We start from the raw sequence: 24339 nt of genomic DNA on the forward strand, positions 1-24339 counted from the left end.
CAGGTGTGTAACAACTGCCAGGAAGGGAGAGAAGGCCATTGACCTCAAACTGCACGTGATGTGTGTAGCGTGTCGTTAAAATTACACGTCTAACTTTTCCGATCAAACGCATCGGGGATGTAATGCATCAGGATCCGAAGAAATTACCTCCCTGATTCCACAGGCACGTCAACCTCAGGTCCCTGCAGTGGCTCTTCAAAGAGCACAACGTTTCCCTCAAACTAAACGCTTCCGCGCATGAGAGCGGGGAAAGCGTTTAAAACTCAGCTGTCTGCAATTACTCCAGACAAGAGGCAATTAATTGATTAAAAGAACTCAAACACTACAGGAACAATTTAAACATTATTAGGAGCGCACTGAAAACACATGCACACACGCATGCACACACGCATGCACTAATACATACATACACAGGGCAGGAGGCACACACACACACACACGCACAGCACACATTAGGTTAGAAATACGATCTGACCAGCCTAAACCTGAGGGGAAATGCAGTTGAATTTCAACTATTCTGAGTGAGCGCAGGGGATTACCGCTGGGATGGCTTTCTAAATAGTAATCATACCATGCATAATGTCTGAGACATTAACGGGACCCGAGACACCCGTTAGCGGCTGCCCGTAGCCTCCCCGCCCAGAACCGCACGTGGAGGGGAAAGACGTACACAAACCTCCCTGGGGCCGGGCCACGGACTTTACATTGGAACCGCAAGAAAGCACTGGAGGGACGGAATTGGCCAGTGAAGGGAAGATGAAAAATCGGAGGCATTAGAATGTCCTAATTGCTAACACAACTGTATTTTAAGGCCAGATTCAGGAAATAGAACTTCTTGAATCAGTGCCATTGGCTAATCCTCCCTCTGGAGTTATTTCCTACCTTGTACGCATGATGTACGTTTGTAGATTGCCCTGCCAATTTGTGATGTATACAGTTTCCATTTTTTTTTTGACTTTAGGTAAATGTAAAAAAGAAAAAAAGGCCTAAAAAAAAATACATTGTATGTTTACAATGTATCTTGTTATCGACAGCTTCGCCCAGGCATCTGTCTACAGCACCATGGTTCATACCGAAAATAGTAGCCAATGAAAAACACATCGTCAACTACTAACAATTGAAAGCAGCACAGCTGAGTGAAAACATGAGCACAACATAACGACGGGCCGACTTACCTTAAAGGTAACGGACGCCTTGGTGCAGTAGAATCCTATGGACACGACGGGGTCTCGAGGCTGCGCATGCTGCTGGGTGCCACTCGGGCTGGACCCTGGCTCTCTCTGGTGGTAGGTGCCGTCCTCGCCCTCCTCGTCCTCCTCGCCCACGATGGCCGGCACGAAGGACCACGCCCAAGAGACCCATCCCTCGTCCATCTGGTCGTCGGGCCCTCCGGGCTGCATGCAGAGCTCTGAGCTGGAGAACGGCCGGGCCATCCCCTGGTTGTCCTCTTCCACGTCCATACCTTGAAGCAGATTAATACGTGGCTCAATAAAAGGAGTAAGCTGCGAGGCGGGAGGCGTAGCAGCATCACAGCTCAAGGTTTGCAGCCTTAAAAAATAACATTACCTTGTTAAAGTGCAGTGTGCTACACTACATCATAGGAACATAACTAGGGAGGGTTATTGATTGCATGGATTCAAAACAATTAATCTTTGCCATGTCGTGAGCAAGATGCAATCCATCAATGTATTCACGCTCTTTGTAGAGTACCTCTGAGGTGCATTCCTTGAACACATTAAAAATAGTATTAAATTAATGAGACATTTTCAGAGAACAAATAGTCCACAGAGAATGTCTTTTGATCGTGTATATCATACATGCTTTTATTTCTAATTTTGCTTATTACAGTGCAGAAAATGAATTCGCCCCATGTCTGGAGTTAAACTTTCAAAAGAGAGTTGTGGCAGCTGTCAACTGAACACACAAAACATTGTTCTCAACAGCACTTTCACAATAGCTGCTTCCAACATGCAGGTGTGAGAGCGGCATGAGTGTGTGTGTGCGAGAGAGGGAGTGTGACAGTATCCACGTATTAATAGGCGAGAGAACAAGAGAGAAAAAGACCATTCCAGTGTGGGTCAGAGGTCACCGCCTGTCAAATCGCATCTTGACAGGAGGGACCTTGGCCTGCAGTCAAAGCGGCCCCCGCTGGGCCCCGACAGAACCAGGGGGCCCAGGACCACAGGTCGCTGCGGCAGTGACCACTTCCAGGAGGAGGATGGCCGGTTAGACCGAGGAGCAGAGAGTTGAACACAAGCCAGGCTGGTGAGGCTCAGTCAGGGACAAAGGGTGGAGTCCTGGAACGGACACACGCTGGGAGACAGACAAGGGTGTGCAGACTGAAGCAAGACTAGCTGGCTGCAGTATTTGTTGGACCGAGCAAACCGATGAGTGATAGAAATGGCTGCTTTCGTACATTTTTATATTTAAATCACAGATCGTGGATCTAGATTTGCGTGACACTAGCAAAGCAGGGAGGATAAACACTACGTGCACACCGATATGGATTGATGGGACTTCTTTGGAAGAGGTTGAGCAATTTTAAATACCTGGAAGTCCACATCATAGAGGATCTGACGTGGAAAACACACATAGACACTCTGGTGAGGTGAGAAAGACAAGGCATCGCCTTCATCACCTCAGACAGCTGTAGAAATCCTTGCAGAGGATCCTTCAGTCCTTCTACTCTGGGGCTGCAGAGCACATCCTGACAGGATGCATCACTGCCTGGTTTGGCAACAGCTCTGCTCAGGATAGGAGGGCTGTGCAGAGGGTGTTGCGATCGGATGAACACATTGTTGGAACTACACTTCCCTCCCTGCAGGGCTTATACACCAGGAGGTGCAGAACCAGAGCCTATAGGATCATGAAGGATTCACACCAGCCCAATAAGTTTCAGCTGCTACGGTCAAGCAAGCGCATCTGCACTCACACAGCTACAACAGAGCGACTGAGATAGAGTTTTTTTTCCCCAAGGCTATCAGGGCTGTGACCACTGATCTTAACAGGACCCCTAACAAGTTCCACAAACGGCCCCTCCAATGCACATGCACATAGAAACACACCGTCATTTTTACAGATCCCTTATTTACATCCATCACTACAATTATTGTCTTTGTTTCACTGTAAATATTGTTGCTTCTATTTATAGTAAAATTGTTAGAATCCTGTTAGCATAGTCGCTTTCATCTCACTGTACATGTAAGTATGTGAATGTGACAAATAAAGTTCTTGAATCGTGAAACTTCAATCAAAAGGGAAGGGTTTTAACTTGAGTAGCCTCAAGAGTGCTATCATGTGTCAAAGCAAAATGAGGACCGTGGATGACAAAATTGGGACAGGCCTTTTGGGACAATGGGGTTGTGTGTAGCATGTAACAGAGCATGTGGTTGAAGAGGAAGAATGCGTGCTTGATTCAGAACCAAGAAGTTGGACAGTTGAGTAAGTCATATGGCTGTCTTGGGATGGATAACGGATAAAACTGTAGAAAGTAGTTTCTTGAAGTCACGCGAACAAGCTCACACCCACGGCAGGTAGGGCTTGAGGGAGGGCATTCAATCATCCCGACCTTTGACCTTTGACCTCGGGCCCATCGTGTCCGTGTCCGTGTCCACATGCAGAGAAGGACGGCTGACGTCGGCGGGGAAGAATGTGTAATCCCATTCCACTCGGCCCCACGTCCTCCGCGAGAAAACAATATGGTCTGTGAGGTCACAGCGGAGGATCCCAGGGGGTTAGGCGGTGAAAATTATGACATATTCTTAATTAAATCTTTCACTTTGCGAATTGGCAGTTGGAAATCCCATGTAATGGGCTTTTTTTTCTTTCTATTTCACTAACACCGAGTCCAACTCAAAAGCAAATTTTTCCTTATTTTTCAGCTGGGTGGTGTCTATCCAGTGAAAGGCTTTGAGGTGTCAGATTTGAGGCACTAAGCCCTTTCCCTTCACGTCTACATCCGTCTGACCAAAGTACCTGGGCAATCAAAATAGGAGCGAAATTACAAATCAAGTGATCACAACTTGCCGACTTAAGGGGACTTTGAAGTGTTAATCCTAGGTGCAAAATACCAGACGCCTGATCCGAGAAAGGCTCCAAGAAGCCTACATGGTTAGGCGGTTGAGATACAAACACCACGTGCGTTTAATCAAGGTACCCTGCAAAAATGGAAGGTGAATGACATCCAATATACTCAGGTAGAGATAGGAATACAGGAATAGCTTGACAGCTGTACAGTCATGTAACTCCCCCCAGAATCCTACTTTCTCCAGGCCTCGGTCTGTCCGTCCGTGAGTGAGTGAGTGATTAAGTGAGTTAGTTTGTGTGTGTGTGTAAGTGTGAAGAAAATGAGATGAGCAAGATAGGTGGCGAAAGAGGGGGAAAAAATGTCAAAATGCGAAGCAAAGAAGCACACGCAGCAAGGAGTGAGAGAACAGGCAGTGCCCTCCCAGGCCAGTAGATGTCCCTCCATGTTTAAAGAGAAGGAGGTGGACTGGTCACCTGACCCCTGAGCTAAAGGCCACCACGTGTGCGCAGACAATGATCTATGCTAATTCTAATTCTGTCGAGATAGTGTAGCCGAATATCACAGAATAGCAAAATTGGATGCATGTTTTGGAGCTTGCAATTCTCCCATTCGCATAAAGACTACGTACAAAGCGTGTAGATATGCACACGCATACACGGCAACTAACACGCCTCCTATTCTTACATCCCCTGTAGTAACATGTTTTCCCTTTACTTCTTTCTCATGGGCTACATGCCAGTAAAACAGACATACTGAAGCAAGGGGGAAAAAACATGTGTACCAGGATACAAACTAACTGAGCTAGACACTGCCAGGCTGACATTAAGATCATTCTTGCTTTTGAAATCTCTCTTTCTGGGCAGGAATGTGAGATACTCCTTTTTTTGCATAATTTCATATTTAAAAATGTTTCCACTATGCCAGACATGGGAACCCTGTGGCCTTTACACACTTGTGTAAAAATAGAAGGATAAATTAAAAATATATATAAAATATTTCTAATATTAAACTGGCCACACAAGGGTGTGTGTGTGCGCGTGCGTGCGTGCGTGCGTGCGTGCGTGCGTGCGTGCGTGCGTGCGTGCGTGCGTGCGTGCGTGCGTGCGTGCGTGCGTGCGTGCGGGCGTGCGGGCGTGCGGGCGTGCGGGCGTGCGGGCGTGCGTGCGTGCGTGCGGGCGTGCGGGCGTGCGTGCGTGCGGGCGTGCGTGCGTGCGTGCGTGCGTGCATGCGTGTGTAGTCGGGCACATGCCCATGCACATAAACACACACACTTAACCTCATCATCAATTGCATGCTCAATCTCTTACACAAAGCACAGACACACACACTTTTTTCACCACAGGCCTTTTGAAGCTAATTCTTCTCATACTCTGTGGACGTGCAGTGCTCTCTGCCGTGACCAGCTGGTCCACTCAAGCGTGTTAGCCATCCATGTTTCCAACCACTGAACCTTCTGCAGTGTTTCAGAGTCAAGCTGTTGAGTTTTAGACACGAGAGAAGCCGCTCCTCTCTAATCCTGCCTGATGGGTTGGTGAGACACACACCGCTCACCTATTAGTGGGCTATTCATTAATGAAAACATTGGCCGCTACCTATAAGCAATGCGAGCACGGTGATTCACGGGCACATAAACACATTACAAGACTTTTTCCACATGGTTAATTCAACCAAAAGAAAAATACTGTCAAATCGGGGAACATTTATATTCTCTTTGAAGACTCTCTAGGAAGAACCCTGTTCAATTAAAAGTCACGGTCTATTAATGCAGATCCAGACTGAATCATTACTCTGGACACACACACACACACACACACACAGTGAGCCTCCATTCTGTCCTGGTAGAGTCAGTTACTAAAAGCGGCTAGCAAAGACCGAATGATAGACACGGGGAAACATGGCATGCACACACGCATGTGCATTCATGGGCACACAGAACACAAACACACACCGCTCCGACCCATAGCAGGCTAGCGAGGGGGGAAATCAACTAAGATGTGATGAAGTACATGTTAAGTCACAGGTATCATGTTCCAGCAAACACGCAACAATGAATACTCACAATGTTAACAACTTATAAATAAATACTCAGGCAGTCCCAGCCGGGCACAAGGGACTTTAGTGTAGCCGAATATCACAGAATAGCGATCTTATCACAAGCAAACACGGGTTAGCCGCCATTAATCAGCGCTGCTGCAATAAATAATAGATCAAATTCACTAAGCCTGTATTCAAAAGGAAATAAATAAACAACACATGGGGGCTAATATTGAAAGCCATATGTGAAACAAGCCCGACAAGTTTCATTCCGCTACCCTCCTCCTCCTCCGTCATCCCGCCCCACCCAACCCCACCCCAACCCCTTCCTCCGTCAATTACTTCCAGCATAACAAGATCTGGGGCCGCTCGGGTTCCACGCGCCGGTCCCCTCTTGTATATTTTTGCGATGGGATACTAATTCATTCTCGGAGGCTCTGCATAGCAGGGCCATGACACAGAGGTTTACATCTGGCATCGGAAAGAGAAGCGCCAGCCGTGCCAACTCGCCACTGAAGCTGAAGGCCCAGCAGGCAGGCACGGAGAGAGAGAGAGAGGAGAGAGAGCGGCAGGGGGGGGGGGGGGGGGGGGAGAGAGACACAGACACACAGAGACAGGGACACAGAGAGAGAGAGAGGGGGGGAGAGTGAGACACAGACACACAGACACAGAGAGACAGGGACAGAGAGAGAGAGAGGGGGAGAGTGAGACACAGATACAGAGACACAGAGAGAATGGACATAGGGCGAGAAAGAGACGACCTGCTCTCCTCCTCCGACCCACTACCTTCCTCCTGGATGATTCTCTGGTGCTACAAGTGCAGTTATTCATAGGCCAATTATCATATATGAGTATGCTGTGAAGAAGCATGCCGAGCTCCTAAGAAAAGCAGCGTAAAAAGCATGTGACGTTTGAATTGATTCAGTTTTTAGGCAGAAACAATTATTGGATAGCATGTTTGTGAGTACATGCATGTCGTTGAGTGAATATTAGTACACGTCTGCATCGATGCCTTTGTTAATAAACCCGCATTAATAAATATAACCACGTTGACTCTTTATGGTACCATGTGTGCAAAAGGGTGCATCGTTCCTGTGCCCTAAGGGCAAACCAGTTCCTTTTATAATGTGGACGCATGCTCTCTCTGTTTAGAGTGTCTCTATGGTCCCAAACACAGACAGAAAGTGGGTAGGACTCTCTCCTCCCGGCCCGTCCTCCCCTGGTTCGTGTCGAGTTACACAGCGGGGCGCTTTGTTTGTTGAAAGAGCGGGAGGAAGAGGAGGAGAAGGAGGAGGAGGCGCCCGTTCCACGGTCAAAGTGATGTTCAACGTCCCATCCAGGGATGACAGACCACATGTGGCCCCCCATGAGGAAGGCAACACATAGGGTGAGGGAGGACACAGTAGGGGGCCGGGGGGCCGGGGCATTCAGCTCGTTCCCGTGGCTTGTTAAACACTTGAGAATTTGATTTCTGTTTGTAAATGTTGCCGGAGAAATACGGCTGTGGCCGTGGCGGCATGGAGCTCTGTGGGGGGGGAGGAGTTGTTGTGAAATAACTTGCACACAAACAGAAGAGGTCTCACACACTACTCGGAAAATGTAACTGCATGTATGGAGCAACAGAGTCATCCACATCACTGCTTAGTAGCTGGTGAACCGCTCTTAATATTCTTTAAGTACAAACAGCCATGACAAATCACACACACACACGCACACAAATATTGTTAGTTTCCAAAAGACCTACTCTCTTCTCAGACAAGTGAGAGCCGCAGCAGTGAATTAAAGTTGCCATTTGCAGGACACACGTCAGACAGACACTCACCAGGCACGGGGTCGACCGTCTCCCTGATGGGCCCACTGCCCTCGTCCGCGTCGCCATCCCGGGGGGCCCCGATGGCCCCGTAGTACAGGGCGATTACTAGCTCAAGGATGCGCATGAACATGGGCAGCTGCTGGTCGGTGACGGACAGCTTCAGGCTCTCCACCATGGTCTGCATCTGCCCGGGAAGAGAGAGAGGGGCGTGAGAGTGAGAGTGTGTGTGTGTGTGTGTGTGTGTGTGTGTGTGTGTGTGTGTGTGTGTGTGTGTGTGTGTGTGTGTGTGTGTGTGAGCATGAGGGTGTGTGATCATGTGTGAGTGTGAGGGCATGTGTGCGCGTGCAAGTTTATGTGTGTGCGTGCGTGTGTGTGTCAGAGCATGTGTGTGTGTGTGTGAGAGAGCATGTGTGTGTGTGTGTGTGTGTTTACATGTGCGTGCGTGTTTTTTTGTGCGGGCATGCGCCAGTGCGTGTAAAAGCATGTGTGTGCGCGTGTGTATGAAGGCTGCAGGGTCCAGAAGAAGCGCTCACCTTGATGAATGCAGGGATCTTAGAGTTCATGTTGTCATAGGTGAAGTGGAGGCGTGTCCTGAAGGAGCATTTGTACAGCAAGGGGTCCTGGTAGAACTCAATCTTCCCGCTGCCGTTGCGCTTGTCCAGGCACACCGTACAGTCCGAGAAGTTGATCACCTTCCTCAGGACCAACTCAGGGGCTAGGTTGGGGTGAAGTGGGATGGGGTGAGGGGCAGGTAGCATAAGAGGTAGACATGGAATAGACCAGTGGTTCCCAATCTTGGGGTCAGGACTCCACTTGGGGGTCCCCTAATGCATCCTGAATCCCCCCGCATGTGATGATCCATTTGAGCAAATCATATTTTTCTTAGACATCCTGTAAACACAAACTGACTTCCTAATGATTCATAGCCACGGGCAAACTAATCACTTTGTGTGTGGTGGAGCTAAGCAATTACACAATTTTACCGGGAAATTGATATTACTGGCAGATGTTGATTGGATCAAAACAATGTGTGGAAGCAGAAGCACTAAAGTTAAAGTTTGGGTCGCAAACACTTTCAGAGCTGGAATTGGGGTCCCGGGCCAAAAACGGTGGGGAACCACCGGGTACTCTGATGCATGCGTTCGACAGACACTCATAATAATCACAAGTTTTCAGGAAAAGATCCACTTGTGAGTGGATCACACACACACACACACACACACACACACACACACACACACACACACACACACACACACACACACACACACACACACACACACACACACACACACACACACACACACACACACACACAGGAGCAGGCCCTGGCAGTAAATCCTCATTATCTCTGAGCCTCCTTCAAACATAGGAAGCCTGGGGGGGAGACACTGTGCAGACACCCCAGGGCTCTTATGAAGTGTGGCATTTACAAGAGGTCCAACTAAGTGGTACGTGTGTGTGTGTGTGTGTTTGAGAGGGATTGTCCATAATAACTTTCCAGGTTGTAGCAGACGCCTCCCGTCCGTCTTCCACTCTATGTAGCCCAAATGGTCGTTCCTTAAATAGTTAACTTGTGATTGTGCAGCCTCAGAGCATCTCAATGCAGCCAATAAATGTCGAAGGCCTTAGTCACCTTGCAATTACTTCATCCGTCAAAAGACCCCAGCTATAGAGGATATCAATATTGACAACAATACCAGGATAAAAGAAGCTGGCGATTTTTCGGTTTGCAGAGGCTTACTTTGGCAGTGACAACTGCTCGTTCCTCAATGGGGGAAATTTCCTCGCAAGCATTATAAAAACAGAGCGCTGCTCTCAAGATTGAGAACTCTGATAATTTTGTCAATTGAAACAGCTGTTGACATTTAAACGGTGGCCCTAATACATCTGTTTGGCCTGGGTTTAAATAAACTATAAACACTCAAACATTCAAATAATCCTCATGCACAAAAGGTTGTCATCTTTCCTCGCAGCGCAGGGTTTGGTTGATTGTGGACGTGGGGGAGGGGAACGAGGTCTGCGATTGGTCGGATCCCTCACCGGTGATGTCCATGAAGGCCCTCTCCCACGCATCGTCAACGGTGTAGCACTCCGCTGACGTGATGTTGACGGACAGCACGATGTCGTCCTCCACGTACTTCAGGATCAGGTTGTTCACCACGATGTTCACGTTGTTCACCACGCGGCGGATCAGGCTCTGCACGTAGCCTATACACACGCACACACACACACACAAACACACCCCAATTTAAAACACGAGGAGATGTGCAATACATGTGCAAATATGCACTCGTGCAACTCACATTATAAATCACCTTACACCAAGGTACGGATGTATAAACATTTGCCAAAGCGGGCCAGGGTGAGCCAGACATACACACACACACACAGACACGAACACGCACACACAGTGGTAGAGAGGTATGCAACTCATGCCACACGTTAATTTAGTGCTGATACACAGTGAAAGACTGAAACCCTGGCCTGGGTTCCCTGAAAGCCTGGGCTCACTGCCGCTGACCCCTTCCATCCTACAGGGCTTGTAAATGCGCGGAGGACCTGACATGTTATTTCTTAGTTCTCGGTCTACAGCTTGGACGTGAGCAAGTGGGGTGGGGGGGCTAAATATCTGTAAGAAAACATTGCTGGTCCTCACTGTGCCTCAGCGCGGCCACAAATCTCAGCCATATTTATGGATCTCTGAAGGGCTCTCTTCTCCTCTCAGATGTGGGGCCCGGCTCAGCCCTACACTAGCGTGCACGAACCCTGCTTCACACACAGCTCTTCCACCCTCTGTCTCTCGCTCTCACTCTCTCTATCTCCCTCTCCATGAACATGCATGGAAGCCAGGTCACACTCTTCAATGTACACAAACTCTAAAACACACACTTGCGCATGTGTGCGCACACACACACACACACACACACACACACACACACACACACACACACACACACACACACACACACACACACACACACACACACACACACACACACACACACACACACACACACACACACCTTCGAGGGAGAGTTACGGTCAGCACAGAGAAACTTTGGCCCTGCAGAATGCTAGGATTGTAAATGAATGATCTCTGCTGGCAGGCCAATGACAAGGAGGGAGAAGCTAAACAAATGGGTGTCTGGTGTTGAAAGTATTTTTATTATACGTTCACTTGATAGTGTGACGACTCGACCTACATGTTAAAGGACTCATTTAGCACGCCTAAACAGCCTGTGAGGCAACCATTCATTGTAGTCATTGTATAAACACATGATGGACTATTAAAACGTATGACAGGGGGGGTCAACGTGGATAGAATTAGACTAGCCAGACGTTTTGAGGAAGGGGATTTGGGTTGATTAATTTTTGCGATGATGGAGCGAGAAAGGAATAGGAAAGGGGATTCTGCGGTGGACGGACTGGGATGGTTAGGGAGGTGTCGCAGAGGTGCTGGTAAGGGGGAGGTGAGAGAGACGGCGCAACCCCGTCGGTTGGGTTTCAACCGAGCCGGGGGAGCCATGCTACGGTGCAACCAGGACCTCCTAATGGCCTCAGTGACGCCCAGAAACAGAAGCTTTGCAGGGAAAACATACATGGTAAGGTCATTACTCACCAAAGAAAGAACTAAAAATATTGCAGACAGGGGAGTATCGACCATAAAGTATGAAAATATACAGCAATAAATCCCCCTAAACCAGGGGACGAAGGGCCTTATTCATTCCTCCCATGTACTGTTAAACACAGTCACTCAGAGTTAAAACATATAAACCTTTAATGCCTATTCCTTATTTTCCAAACCAAATGTTTGTCTTCCTGTATCTACATGCGCGGCCGACACCATGTCACAGCGGAGGACTGCGCTGGGGTGAATGGTCGTGTTGGTGGGAATATTTAAATGGATCCGTTCCCTTCGCAGCCGTTCCGTACACAACTACAGCCATACATTAGCATAATCCAATAGGGAAAATTCTACTTTGTTTGCAGCTTGACTCAACAACGTGGCAGAAAGCGGTTGCCGTAATTCTCCTGAACACACTGTACTTTCATCACTTGCATGTGTAGCGAGCACGTAAATGCCTGCTGCGTGCCGTGCATGAATGTGGCCGTGTGGGTATGTGCGTGTGGGTGGGTGGCCGCGGGCTTCCAAAGCCCACATTGCACCTGCAGACTGGGCAGTAAAACGAGCGCTGTACCCCCTGCTATTTCCCGCTCTGGATCCAATTTACCCATGTCAGGGGCCCTCTCTCTCTCCCTCACTCTCCCTCGCTCTCCTCTCGGAGTTGTGGAAGCCGGCTTGCCGTTTGTGGCTCTCTCTTTAACTTGTCTTGCGTCGGCTCTGGGCCCCCCCTGTCTGTCTGTCTGTCTGTCCCTCTGTCCTTCTCGGGGTGAACCACTGCACCGCTCTAAACCTCTGTAAACAATTGACACAGCCAGCACCTGTGCCGCGGCCCATGGGGAAGGAGCCCACTTAAAATTGTTCAACCATAAAATGAGTGGAAAAACCAACTCCTTTATGTGATCCCAGCTCAGGCCAAGCACTCTCTTCTGTGCAATACAGGAAAGAAACATTACACTGTCCACGTTCGCCCGCTTCCCTGTATATGGAAAGTATTAGCAGCTATTAGCTGTGCCAGTTATTAGCCGGCAAGAAAGAGATTGACAAGTCTGTCGGACAAATATACAGTATGCTGATCCTGCGCTGCTGTTCCGCAATGAGTACCTGGCCACGGCTCGCGACGTGGCCAGAAACCTATTAGAACGAGAATGCTTGGCTACTGTAGGACAACAGCGCCTTTCAACCGCGGCGGATTATTCCCAGTATTCCATAAATCCCTATTTACATCTCCTAAGGATCGTTTATTCAACTTCCAGGAGACTTTTGCAGAGTGATAAAACCTGCCGGTTTTCCAGATGGCCAAACATGAGCTATTCGTCGCATTAAAACACACCCGGCCAGCAGCGAACTGTTGATACAGCCTTGTCCTTCAGCCCCTTTTTCCTGCTTCTCCTGAATCCCAGTTAATTGCAGATTAGAGGTTAACAATACAGTGCTGTTTTCTGCCTCTCCCAGTCATAGAGGTTACATTTTCTACCCTGCTGGCCAAGCCTGATGAGCCTGGAAACCAGAAGAAGGCCCTGTCCGACCGTTAGCCTTAACAGCAACGTGTTGGGTTAGCACGTGAGGCTTACTTAAAACAGCGTTGTAGAATACAGCAACACACACACACACACACACACACACACACACACACACACACACACACACACACACACACACACACACACACACACACACACACACACACACACACACACACACACACACACACACCTACAACCTGGCACTTGGGGTTCCTTTAAATTTCCCTGTAATCAATAAATTATTGTTGCTAATCAGAATTAGCAACAATGTCAGGCTTCACATTGTAGCCTACAGGCGTCACCCCACCGAGCATTGTATGGTAGTGCTCCAGCACAACGTATAGTCTGCCACCATTGACCACGACACACCATGTCCTCCATTCATGCGAGTAGTGTTTCCCGTTAATACCGGAACAGCTGCTGTATTTATCCTCTAAGCAGCAGCCCCAGTACCAGCAATGTAGTAGCACTGAACACAGGACTTATGCTCTGCTATTCAACCAATCATACTCTAGGACTTGTCGGCTGTCACAAAGGGGGGGCGGGGGCCTCAAATACATGCAAAGTCTAACACGCAACAAGACGAAGAATGCACACACAGCACTGGACGTACACATATGAGTAATCTCTCACGAGCGTGTGCACAAACACACCAGACACACGTGTGTAAGACAGTAAAAGCCTAAAGGAATGCTGCAGCAGGCATTCCAAAAGACCACCGCCTCAGAGTGTGTGTGTATGGGATTGTGTGTGCGTATGTGTTCATTCCTCTATTGTCATGCCGGGAAGATACAATGTGTTCTATGGAACAGCTGTGAAAGCGAACGGGTCTGAAGGTCATCATCCAGTGAGACGTAATGCTGGGGACGAGAGGCTGGGTCCACAGGCCGTGCTTCTGGAGGTCAGGCTGTGAGTATACGGGTCAGTGGGGAGTGGGGTGTTGCTCCTGACGGTAAAGCGAGAGAGATACGCCACGCCATGCCAATAGATAGCCGGCAGAGTCAACACCCAAAGACACGCCACGTAGCGGTGGAGAGGTCACGTGAATAAATCATAGCGAGATCCAAGGACACTGGAAGGACAGCGAGCGTTAAATCACATGTCCTGTAACCTCGTGACCACGTCGTGTGCGGAGAGAGAGCGGACATGGCCGGTGAAGTCCAGGGGTCCCGTCGAAGCAGATGGGATGTTTCCCCCCCGTCCCCCCCACTTGCAGCATGTGCACAAGATGACTCAACCCACAGAAAATGCTGTTTTGTAATTATCGTTAACTTTTACACTGAAGAGGGGATTTGCGAAGGGACGACGGCAAGCTCAAGTGACGCTAAATAAGTCAAGGAAAACCAGTGATTGCAGAACCAACCTCAGTGCCGTGACGCCATTGTTCACACAACTAAAATACTACGACTGACCCAGACTGTTAAAAGTGTCAAGAGTGTGCAGCGGAGGCCCGGGCAGGGACCCGGCAGAGAGGAAGAGAGCTGTGCATTTCTCTCCAACAGTGGCCGCCCGGTTCCCCCACCGGCAGCCGTAAACATAATCACTCGCAGGATCGCCCAAGGTGGGAACACTTGGTCTTTGGTCTCTGCGCGGCTACCAGTCACATGGCAGACGACTGAACGCTGGCAGTTTTCCACCGCGGGCAGAACAGGGAGGACAAATCCATGCAATATGTGAGAGCGCAGAGCCAAATGGCTGTATAATTGCCGGTGGCGGCTTTCTAGTGTCGGTTGTGTTTTGTTTCGGTTGTTTTGAAGAGGGGAAGGTGGGGGGGGGGGGGAGCAGATGCCTGCCGGAGGTTATGTCGACGTTGATGCGGACGAAGAGTCCAGACATGGCTCTTCAATCACTGCCCCACGGACACGTGTACGCACACTCCCGCACACACACACACACACACCTTAAACAAGGGAGTCTGCGGCTATCCGTTTCTGTTGAGACAGAAGCGGTGAGCTTGCGATGTGATTAACTCAATTCAAATTGAGGCAAGCAAGCATGTGGTGTAAACAGGGAGGATGAGTGCACACTAAAACAAGACAATGTGTGCTGCTATGAGGGACGAGGAACAAAGAACGCCTCGGAGCATAGAAAAAAAGGAAACGTGAGCTCTTCTTTTTTTTTTTTTTTCTTAATCTCATAATTCAAATCAGCTCTAGGAGAATACTTTGCAAAAAGAAAATGACACATGTGTCATATTTATTTATATTTATTTTTCCGGTGTGTTCAAGTCATGGCTCACTACCATGTCTACAAAATGAATGAATGGACAACCTTGGGAGGCATTGTGGATGGTGGTCACTTCCTTAAGACACCATGGGGATTGGCGAGTGGGATACTGGTATTCACAAGAGCAAACTATAAACAACGCAGGCCTATTGACTGGGGGTGAGCAATATCGCCTACGCTGGTTGCCACGAGATTTCTGGCCGGGTATCCTGACTTCTAAACAAAACATCCCTTAACTACAATTCCAATATCCGTAACAGGTTTGTTCTGTGTCTCGTTCAAGGAAAACATCCTCCGGCTGAGTCACAGCAGGTTAGCCTTACCTCTCCCGCCTTTAACCTCTTTTCTTTATTAATATCTACCAGAAACCTGTGGGATTACCCACGATCATATACCTTCTTTACTTAGCGAGCCGCTGTGACTCATGACTCCAGAGTTGTCTTAACAGGCGGTAATGGATCCAGTGCGGCAGTGCAGGAAAGGTATAGGGGCATGTGCATACAAACGCATTCATGCACGCACACACACACACGCACTTACACACACACACAGACACGCAGACACAGGAGTAGATGTGTTGAAGTCGGGCCAGAGGGAGGCCCTGGGCTGGGAGGTTCCCTGCTTTAACAGCTGGGGAGAGATATTATCTCATAGCGTCAGGCCTGGAAATGGATCCTCCCCAGGAACAACCAGCCGGACTGCAGCAGCAGAACAGGCTCATACGTCCACATACGTCCACATACGTAATGGGGCTCTGGGATCAGGGACTCCAGGTTGGGTGTTAAACTGTGACTGGATCCTAAAAGCTGGATCTCCCTCGCTAGAGTTTCGTTTAACTCTAAGAGATATGCGTTTTGTTTGCATCTTGTAATTCTCCCGCTCCCTCCTCAAGGTGCGTCTTTCTTTCCTCCAGACCTCCACTGGCTATGATATATGTTTTTTTCCCATTTATTGTATGAGCCAGAGCTTTTAATCTAACTTTTAAGCACCATGTTAAGACGCATTGGCTCAGAATCATACGTCATCAAATATATTTTATTCTATTTATTTATTTTCATTTTGGGAGGGGGGTTTTACATAAAAATGAGAAGCCCCAGATGTGGTCACAATAAAACCTTATGACTGTAAAACATCAGATTACAACAATAGTGGGAGGAGAGTAAATTAATAAGATTAACCCAGAGGGCAAGTCTCTCTACAGCATGAAAACCAAAACCATCCCCTCAGTAAAAAAAAGAAAAGGTATTACTTCATAATAAAGGTGGTCCACCGTTTCCAGGCCCTGTGAAGTAACTTCTCTGAACAAGACTGCATAAACACAAAAATAATTTGTCGTTTGCTATTTATTAAATCATTGTGGCTTTTTCTGTTTTAAAATATATGTACAATTCAAATATAGGGGGGCTTATTTAAACAAAAAAGGTGAATACGTTCTGGGTGGCCCCATTTGTGGATTTTTTTTTCTCAAAAACATTACCTAACAGCGTTCATTTGCAAAGCCATAAATAAACTATTATAATAAAAAGGGTTATGACGTTAGGCCTGTCCGAGCTAAACAAGGGCCCTCATTGTGAGGTGGTGTGAAGAGAGGCAGGCTTGGAATCCATGGCCCCTGTAGGAGGTATTCGGTCAAGTGGCCTTGCTGATAAGAGACGTCAGTCAGCAATTTATCACACGGACACCCCCCTCTTCTGTTCACTCTCTCTTGCTCCCTGGAACAAACACCGGTAATAAAACACATCTGCATCTTCATACAGGATTCCAAAAAACCTCTGCACCAATGACAGCTCTCATTCACATGCTTCAGTATTGGGCTGCTGCTGCTATCAGGGTGTAAAGAAGGTACCCGCTGTGACGCCGGCTCTTCATTTGCATTGTGCGATGATAGCATTCACGCTCCAGCAACCGTAAAGGGGGCAGATTGTAAAAATGAAAAAAATACACCTCCCGCCTAGTGTAAACAGCCTCTCCTCTCTCGGTCTCTCGCTCCCATCCCCTGTCCTCCCCCGCTGAGCCCGTGCATGCACCGCCGGGTCACTCCCGGAGCAGGGAGTCGGGGTAGCCCGGCTGGGCCCCGGGGCCATCACTCACCTGGGGGCAGGTCCGGGTCACTGGGGGCCGCCTGCTGCAGCCTGCGGGGCTTGGCCTGGGCCTTGACACTGTCTGAGGCACTGCGGCTCGTGGAGCTGGAGCCACTCTCATGGTCATCCTGGTTGAAGAAAAACACACAGAAACAGACACACACACACACACACACACACACACACACACACACACACAGCCGTTTAATGACTGTTATGTAGTAGTCGTTGAGAGAAGGATTGTATGCAAGGGGGTGGGGGGGGGGTATCTGTGTGTATGTATGCAGGGATCTTCACCCAACGAGATCCTAAACCACTCCTCCACCTCCTCCTCCTCCTTCCCCTCCCCATTTTACAACCGGCTCTACAAATAAACTGTAGACCCTGGATATGAGGGAGCGAAGGCCTCTCCACAACCAGGGCATGGCATCAGCACTCAGAGACCAGGGGACTGTTAAGCCCTGGAATGCAACAAGAACACCCATCAGTGTGTGTGTGTGTGTGTGTGTGTGTGTGTGTGTGTGTGTGTGTGTGTGTGTGTGTGTGTGTGTGTGTGTGTGTGTGTGTGTGTGTGTGTGTGTGTGTGTGTGTTCAGAGTATGAGGAGGAAATGGACATCCCCCTTCAGAGATGAGCCCGAAGATAAACAAAATGGGCCGAGATTGGGGCGTCTTTATTTATTGCTCCAGCCCGTTGAGTGCCGGGGCTTCAAGGGGGCTCTGTGGCAGAGCGATGGAGGCTTGAACTCAAAACAATGGGGACAGGAGGAGAAACAGTGGTGAGGTCGGCGGGTCACGATGCAGTGGACTGTGTCTATCAGGCAGGCCATTGACCTTTATTACATCTACTGCAGGGTTAACGGCGACTCCAGAGAAGTGATTCATGGACGACTCCTAAGGGGGGAATCTATTCTAAGTAGCACCAGCACAGCTTCATATATTATTCCTGCCATCGGACCACAGAGAACCGCTGGTGACTTTGAGCAATTAGCAGGGAATCCAGGTCATTAATTAAAAGGCTCTGACCCAGATGACGTCGCTACACGCAACTACGCTGGCAGCCGTATTAATGACTTAGCGGGACGGGTGGAATAATTCACAGTGCAAATTGTGTGTGACAAAAAATATGGTACATAAAATGACTGACTTCTAATGACAGTTTTGGCTTTTCATGGCGTAAAAGGTCTTGGGGAGAACAGTTTGTGTTCACAGGCTTGGACTCAATGGAGCATGATCGCAGGAATAACATTGGTGGGCTTGGTTTTTACGATAAATCATAAGCTACTTCTCCAACTACTGGTACAGACAGTTTGCACTCCAAATCCCCTTCACTTTGGATTAGCCCTTGGGCGTGATGACAGTGGGACAACGTTTCACTGCTTCTCTATTTGCCCTCTGCTCTTTTCCACCAATGACTCAATACCTTGTCGTCTTCCCATCCACACACAACGGGGGGCTGTGAATTAACGAATGGGCCAAAGAAAGAACGGATTAATCAACGGAAGAGGGAGGGAGGAAAGAAACGGTGAGCATTAAAAAAGGAACAAAACAAGTCATGAAAAAGAGGAACAGAGTACGATGTCAGAAGGAAAGAAAACCAAACGGTAAAGGTGAGAGTAAACCTTGCAGTGCGGCGTGATTAGGGCGCTGTAATCTTCACCGTCAGCAGGGGCGCTGAGGTAGACACACGCTGCAGTGGAGCGAGGAGTAGGGAGGGATCACATGTGGTTAGCATTTAAACTGAGTGGGGCTGGTGGGGGCCGTTTGTGTGTGTGTGTGTGTGTGTGTGTGTGTGTGTGTGTGTGTGTGTGTGTGTGTGTGTGTGTGTGTGTGTGTGTGTGTTAGGGGAGTGCTTTGGATGGGTGTGCGTTGGGGTGCTTTTTCTGTGTGTGTTGGGGGAATGCGAGTGTGTGTGGGGGTGCGTGTGGGGGAGAGGGGGTCAAGTCAACCCCTTATCCTGGGTAATGTAAACAGCCGAGGTGTCAAAACCAAACACATTTGGCTGCCCCATGAATGCATGCAACTGCTGGGTATATACCTCCACATATAGATAAGCATAGCACCCAGAAACAACAAATACGCGAGAAAGACTATGTGATACCTGTGACCAACACACACACACACACACACACACACACACACACACACACACACACACACACACACACACACACACACACACACACACACACACACACACACACACACACACACACACACACACTGCTAGTGTGATGCCACTGGCAGATGATGATGATGATGATGCTGCTGCTGCTACTGAGCATCTCCTTCGCGTGAGGCCAACAAAGATTTGATTTTAAACATAGCTTGCATTATTTAAGCTGCAGACGCATTCAAAGAGCAATCACGTTCAGCACAGTGTGGGAGTGTAAACAGGCCACCGACAAACCATGGCAGGCCAGTTGAGTAGTGAAAGAAATATTTACACTTGCATGGCCCTTTTGGAGGAAGAGCTGAACATCACAGACGCGGTGGGCTTGGTTTGGGATTTTTTTTACCTCAACATCTTCAAGTTGAGGGAACCCATAAACACAAGGGGGAAGAATAATAAATAGCTCATCAAGGTCCCAAGTCAAAAGATATCGTCAAATAATAACATGTTGATACGTTACTAAATATTTTCGTACACACACACACACACACACACACACACACACACACACACACACACACACACACACACACACACACACACACACACACACACACACACACACACACACACACACACACACACACACACACACACACACAGCTTGCCGTCACTTCCGACGCAGAGTCACTGCACTGTGTTTACGGCAACTTTGTGGTGAAGAACCGAAGGCCGTTCTCAAGATGACTCGGGCAAGCCCTCCTCCTGAACATAAATACTCGCTCCATAACTCGCTGATATCTCCATCTAAAGGAATGTGTCGAGGCCCGCCGGCCAAAAGTACATTGAGTTCAACCACTCCGAGCCGCCACTAAAAACAGACCCTGCTGCCGAATTTGGCGGTAGTGCAATTAAGCGCTCAGTGTCACCATGGGCAGTGTGGTGGACTCTGGGGACGAAACATGCCTCACCAGAGGAAAGCCCTGGGACAAATGAAGGCTGTCTCAGCTGCTGCCCGGGTAAGCTGATCCCTGCCATGCAACGGCAAGGCCTTGGATGGGACAGTGTCGCTAGGGGGGAGGGCGGGGGCAGAAGAAGGGGAAGGGGGCCTAGGGTAGCAGCCACAACAACTGATCTGTTGAATAGAAAGTTTAGGAAAGAGACTGTGACTGGGTATAGGGAGCGAGATAGGGTGAGAAGGCGAGAGGGTGAAAAGGCAAGTGAGTGAGAGCAAGAGACAGAATCTGAGAGCGAGAGAGAAGGCGAGAGGCAAGAGAGAGAGAAGGCGAGAGAGAGAGAGAAGGCGAGAGAGAGAGAGAAGGCAAGAGAGAGAGAGAGAGAGAGAGAGAGAGAGAGAGAGAGAGAGAGAGAGAGAGAGAGAGAGAGAGAGAGAGAGAGAGAGAGAGAGAGAGAGGCAGCATGGTGGGAAGATTGGTGTGAGTGACAGGCGAGGCGGACCCCCTACTCAGAGGGTAAGTGGGCACCCATGGAGGGTTAGGGCACAGGAAGGCCAAGCCTGACCCTCTCTTTCTCTCATCCTGCAGACGTCTGGCTCCGTTAGAGACCAGAAGGCAGTGTCAAGCCTGTCTGGAGGGTCAGACCCCCAAACCCTAGCAGCTCAGTGTATCAGGAGACCACTGCCTACCCCTCCCCACCAATCCGCCAGGTTGTTTATTGACAGTTATTTTGATCGCTAGTTGCGTTTTAAATTACGTAAACCGACAAGTTGTCAACTTCCTTTTAACTGCAGTGTGTAAAGTAATTGTTTGTGAAATTATGTAAATTAGATGTCAATCATGTGTAGTTCATTATTGAGGATCATGTTTTTGCGCGTGTTTTAACACTTCCAGTGGATTTATACGAAAAAAAAATTGTGTGGAAAAACTAGGTGAAGAGTGTCAATTTTCCCGTTTTACCTAGGTTCTCATGTCATCATACTTTTGCCAACGAAGACATTTCAGATAAACATGACATTTTTTACATTTTCCACACGAATGAAGACCCAATTGCTCTTTTTCAGACGTTTAGCATGCAGCACAAGAAAAAGTCTTGGCCAGGGATTTGAGCTGCATGCTTCCATGCCTGCTGGCCAATAACTGCCAGATCTGAAAAACCCAAACATTTTCAAAACTGGTCAATTTCACACTGTTTCAGTGGATTAATGGGAGCGTGCAGCAGACAGGCGCTGGCTAAACAAAGTGCTCTGTTATTGTTGTTGCTCCTCCACAGGTCGCTGGTGAACTCATGCTGACTTCAAAGCAGCGGGCCTGGAGAGCGGAGGCCAGGCAGTGGAGGGCCCAACGCCTGAGGAGTGGGAAAATAAATGACTGCAACCCGATAGCTCCTTATCTCAGACGCAGCACCCCCACCTCACACACACAGGCCTGACATCCTGAGGCCTTGTCCTCCATGTCATGGCCCACCGAGAGCTGTCCCTGGAGAGAAGAGCAATCAGACCTTCACGTCTTGACACACACACACACACACACACACACACACACACACACACACACACACACACACACACACACACACACACACACACACACACACACACACACACACACACACACACACACACACACACACACACACCTTCTCTCCGTCAGAAGGTCATTATTACTCACTTTATTTTGATTGAAAAATTCTAATTTAGTATTCATTTTATCGATCTACAGATTCAATGCATTACATACTCTTCAGGCCTTAGCTCCTACCACTGCTTGCAACACGGACATTATACTATACTAGTTATGATATCATGGAACTGGGGCGGGTTCTTGCTAAAGCTTCCATCTGGCACTAATAGCGATGGGAGCTACAGATCACTTCATGGGAAAGACCCATTGACAAAACTGTACATGGTCGCTTCTTTTAACTTCATAAGCTTCTGCCAAGCGGAGGAGAATGAAAGCATTGCGATTGGCTCAAATTCTCTATTCACTTTCCTCTTCCCCTGGCGTCCAACACATCCATCAGACCGGCTTAAAATTAGCCACTAATGGTTTTTTAATGAAACTGTAATAAATGCAGAAAGCCATTACATTGAGATTAAAGACATTTGGTCTCGCTCTCACCGTAGCAGACAGCAGTCGACTAGATTGAGGCTCTGCTGCCAACTAGTGGGTTTCACATACTCTCCTCACACACAAACACATAGATGCATGGTTTTGCATGCACATATACACCTTCTCACAAGCATGGAGCTTTATGAACAAGCATGAACCTCTGCCTACCTCCACAGAAAAGCAAGCACAATGTGTTGTTCAAACTTTAGCGTGCACTGCACACACACACACACACACACACACACACACACACACACACACACACACACACACACACACACACACACACACACACACACACACACACACACACACACACACACACACACACACACACACACACACACACACGCGCGCGCAATGTGTGTTAGTTAAAATAACACACACATAACACACACACCAAATACTCTGAATAGATATATTCAAAAACATCTCCTCTAAATCCCTTCTGGTTGTAAAATCACTTTTTTAAATTAGGAGTACTAAAAACTTGGGATTACAACCAAAGGTTTTATGATTAGGCCATTGTAGTCTTTAACATCTTTGCAGTACTATAGAATTTCAATCTAAGGAGGAAAATTCAGGAGACCAAGTTTCAGCTGAATGTTCACAATTAATGCGTAGCTTCCAAATGTTCAAAAGCGGGCCGTTTTAATATCTCCATTAAATCTCTTTCCAAGTCATATTTCTCCTTTACAGCCCCGCACCGCAACCCGACTACTCTGCTCATTCATGGTCATGTGGATCGGCGAGATAAACACCCCTGCCTTGACTTCAATGAAGGAGAGTCAGCAAAACACACCCAGGCCCCGTTTACTTGAAACTCTTGTTTATTTCTTTATACTCAAATGAATTATCTGTAATTTGTGTCTTTTATCCCAACGTCCCATACCTTCATAATGAGCCTAGCCACAAAAAAGGAATAGTCAGACTTGTGGGCTTTCTCTGTATCCTTTTTTAAATGGCAGACGTGTTTACGTAGCCTGTAATGGCAGAAGCTTTACTAAGCATATTTCAGCCATATGAACTGTTGCAACAAAAACACTTGGTTGATTTTCCAAGCATTTGCCTCTCTTCTTTCAGAAGCCCAAAAATATATCATGTTCATTAAATAGCACGGGGGGGGGGCGGCGTGGGGCATGGAAAAGATTCCCGAGGCAACTGCCAAAAGAACTGCACAATTACAAAACTATTTAGCTCTGGAACCCGGCGTAATGGCCGAGCGACAGTCCTGCTGATGTCATGGAGGAGGTCTCTGCCAAGCGGGCCCCTGCCGTACCCAAGTCAAACTGTCCGTGTTTAATATCTGCCTCCAACATGCCCAGAATAACAATCAAGACAAACAGGGAGCGAGTCTGCGGAGACCGAGAGCGCTGCACCAGGGCTTCTGACTTGTTCTTCCAGAGTTAGCTGGACCTCTTGTTGTTCAGCCAATGTGCTCATGGGCCTGGTCTGACTTGACCTCAGATGACATGGCTGGCCAGTTTGTGTGGCCCTTGTTTTACCTTGGTAAGAGATTGTAGCGCCTGGGTTGAACGGGCTATACCCTGCGGAGCAATGAACCAGAGTTTACCATCAGAGACTTCCTTTAATCCTTTAAAAAACACAACAGGGTCCACCTGGAGCGATCAGTGTAAAATTTACCAATCTGAGCCATATCTATCCTCACTTGGGAGTAACCCGATTAACAGCCATTTATTTAACATTGTAGAATTAAACGCCACATGATTGCACACAAAACTGTCGTTAAACCGGCAGAAATCTTTCTACTTTACGGTACAGTAGTTAACTTGTCACTGTTCTTGTTAAAGAGTTAATTCTCCATTAA

General features: G+C 48.2%; 1 protein-coding gene across 9 annotated transcripts in view; it reads right to left on the reverse strand.

Moving 5' to 3' along the window:
• Positions 1 to 24339, reverse strand: part of LOC132468221 (intermembrane lipid transfer protein VPS13B-like) — a 325476-nt gene that overhangs the window by 289393 nt on the left and 11744 nt on the right. For all 9 annotated transcript variants that reach the window (XR_009528182.1, XM_060065938.1, XM_060065939.1 and 6 more), the window contains exons 4-8: positions 17343 to 17460; positions 9918 to 10085; positions 8408 to 8589; positions 7884 to 8058; positions 1176 to 1462 (exon numbers count right to left, since the gene is read on the reverse strand). Coding sequence is in view for 8 of the 9 variants with exons in the window: in XM_060065938.1 (XP_059921921.1) it covers positions 1176 to 1462; positions 7884 to 8058; positions 8408 to 8589; positions 9918 to 10085; positions 17343 to 17460 (930 nt within the window). In the remaining variant the exon portion in view is untranslated. The remainder of the gene's footprint in view (positions 1 to 1175; positions 1463 to 7883; positions 8059 to 8407; positions 8590 to 9917; positions 10086 to 17342; positions 17461 to 24339) is intronic.

This window comes from Gadus macrocephalus, chromosome 11 (assembly GCF_031168955.1).
Source record: "Gadus macrocephalus chromosome 11, ASM3116895v1".
NCBI classification, from domain to species: domain Eukaryota; kingdom Metazoa; phylum Chordata; class Actinopteri; order Gadiformes; family Gadidae; genus Gadus; species Gadus macrocephalus.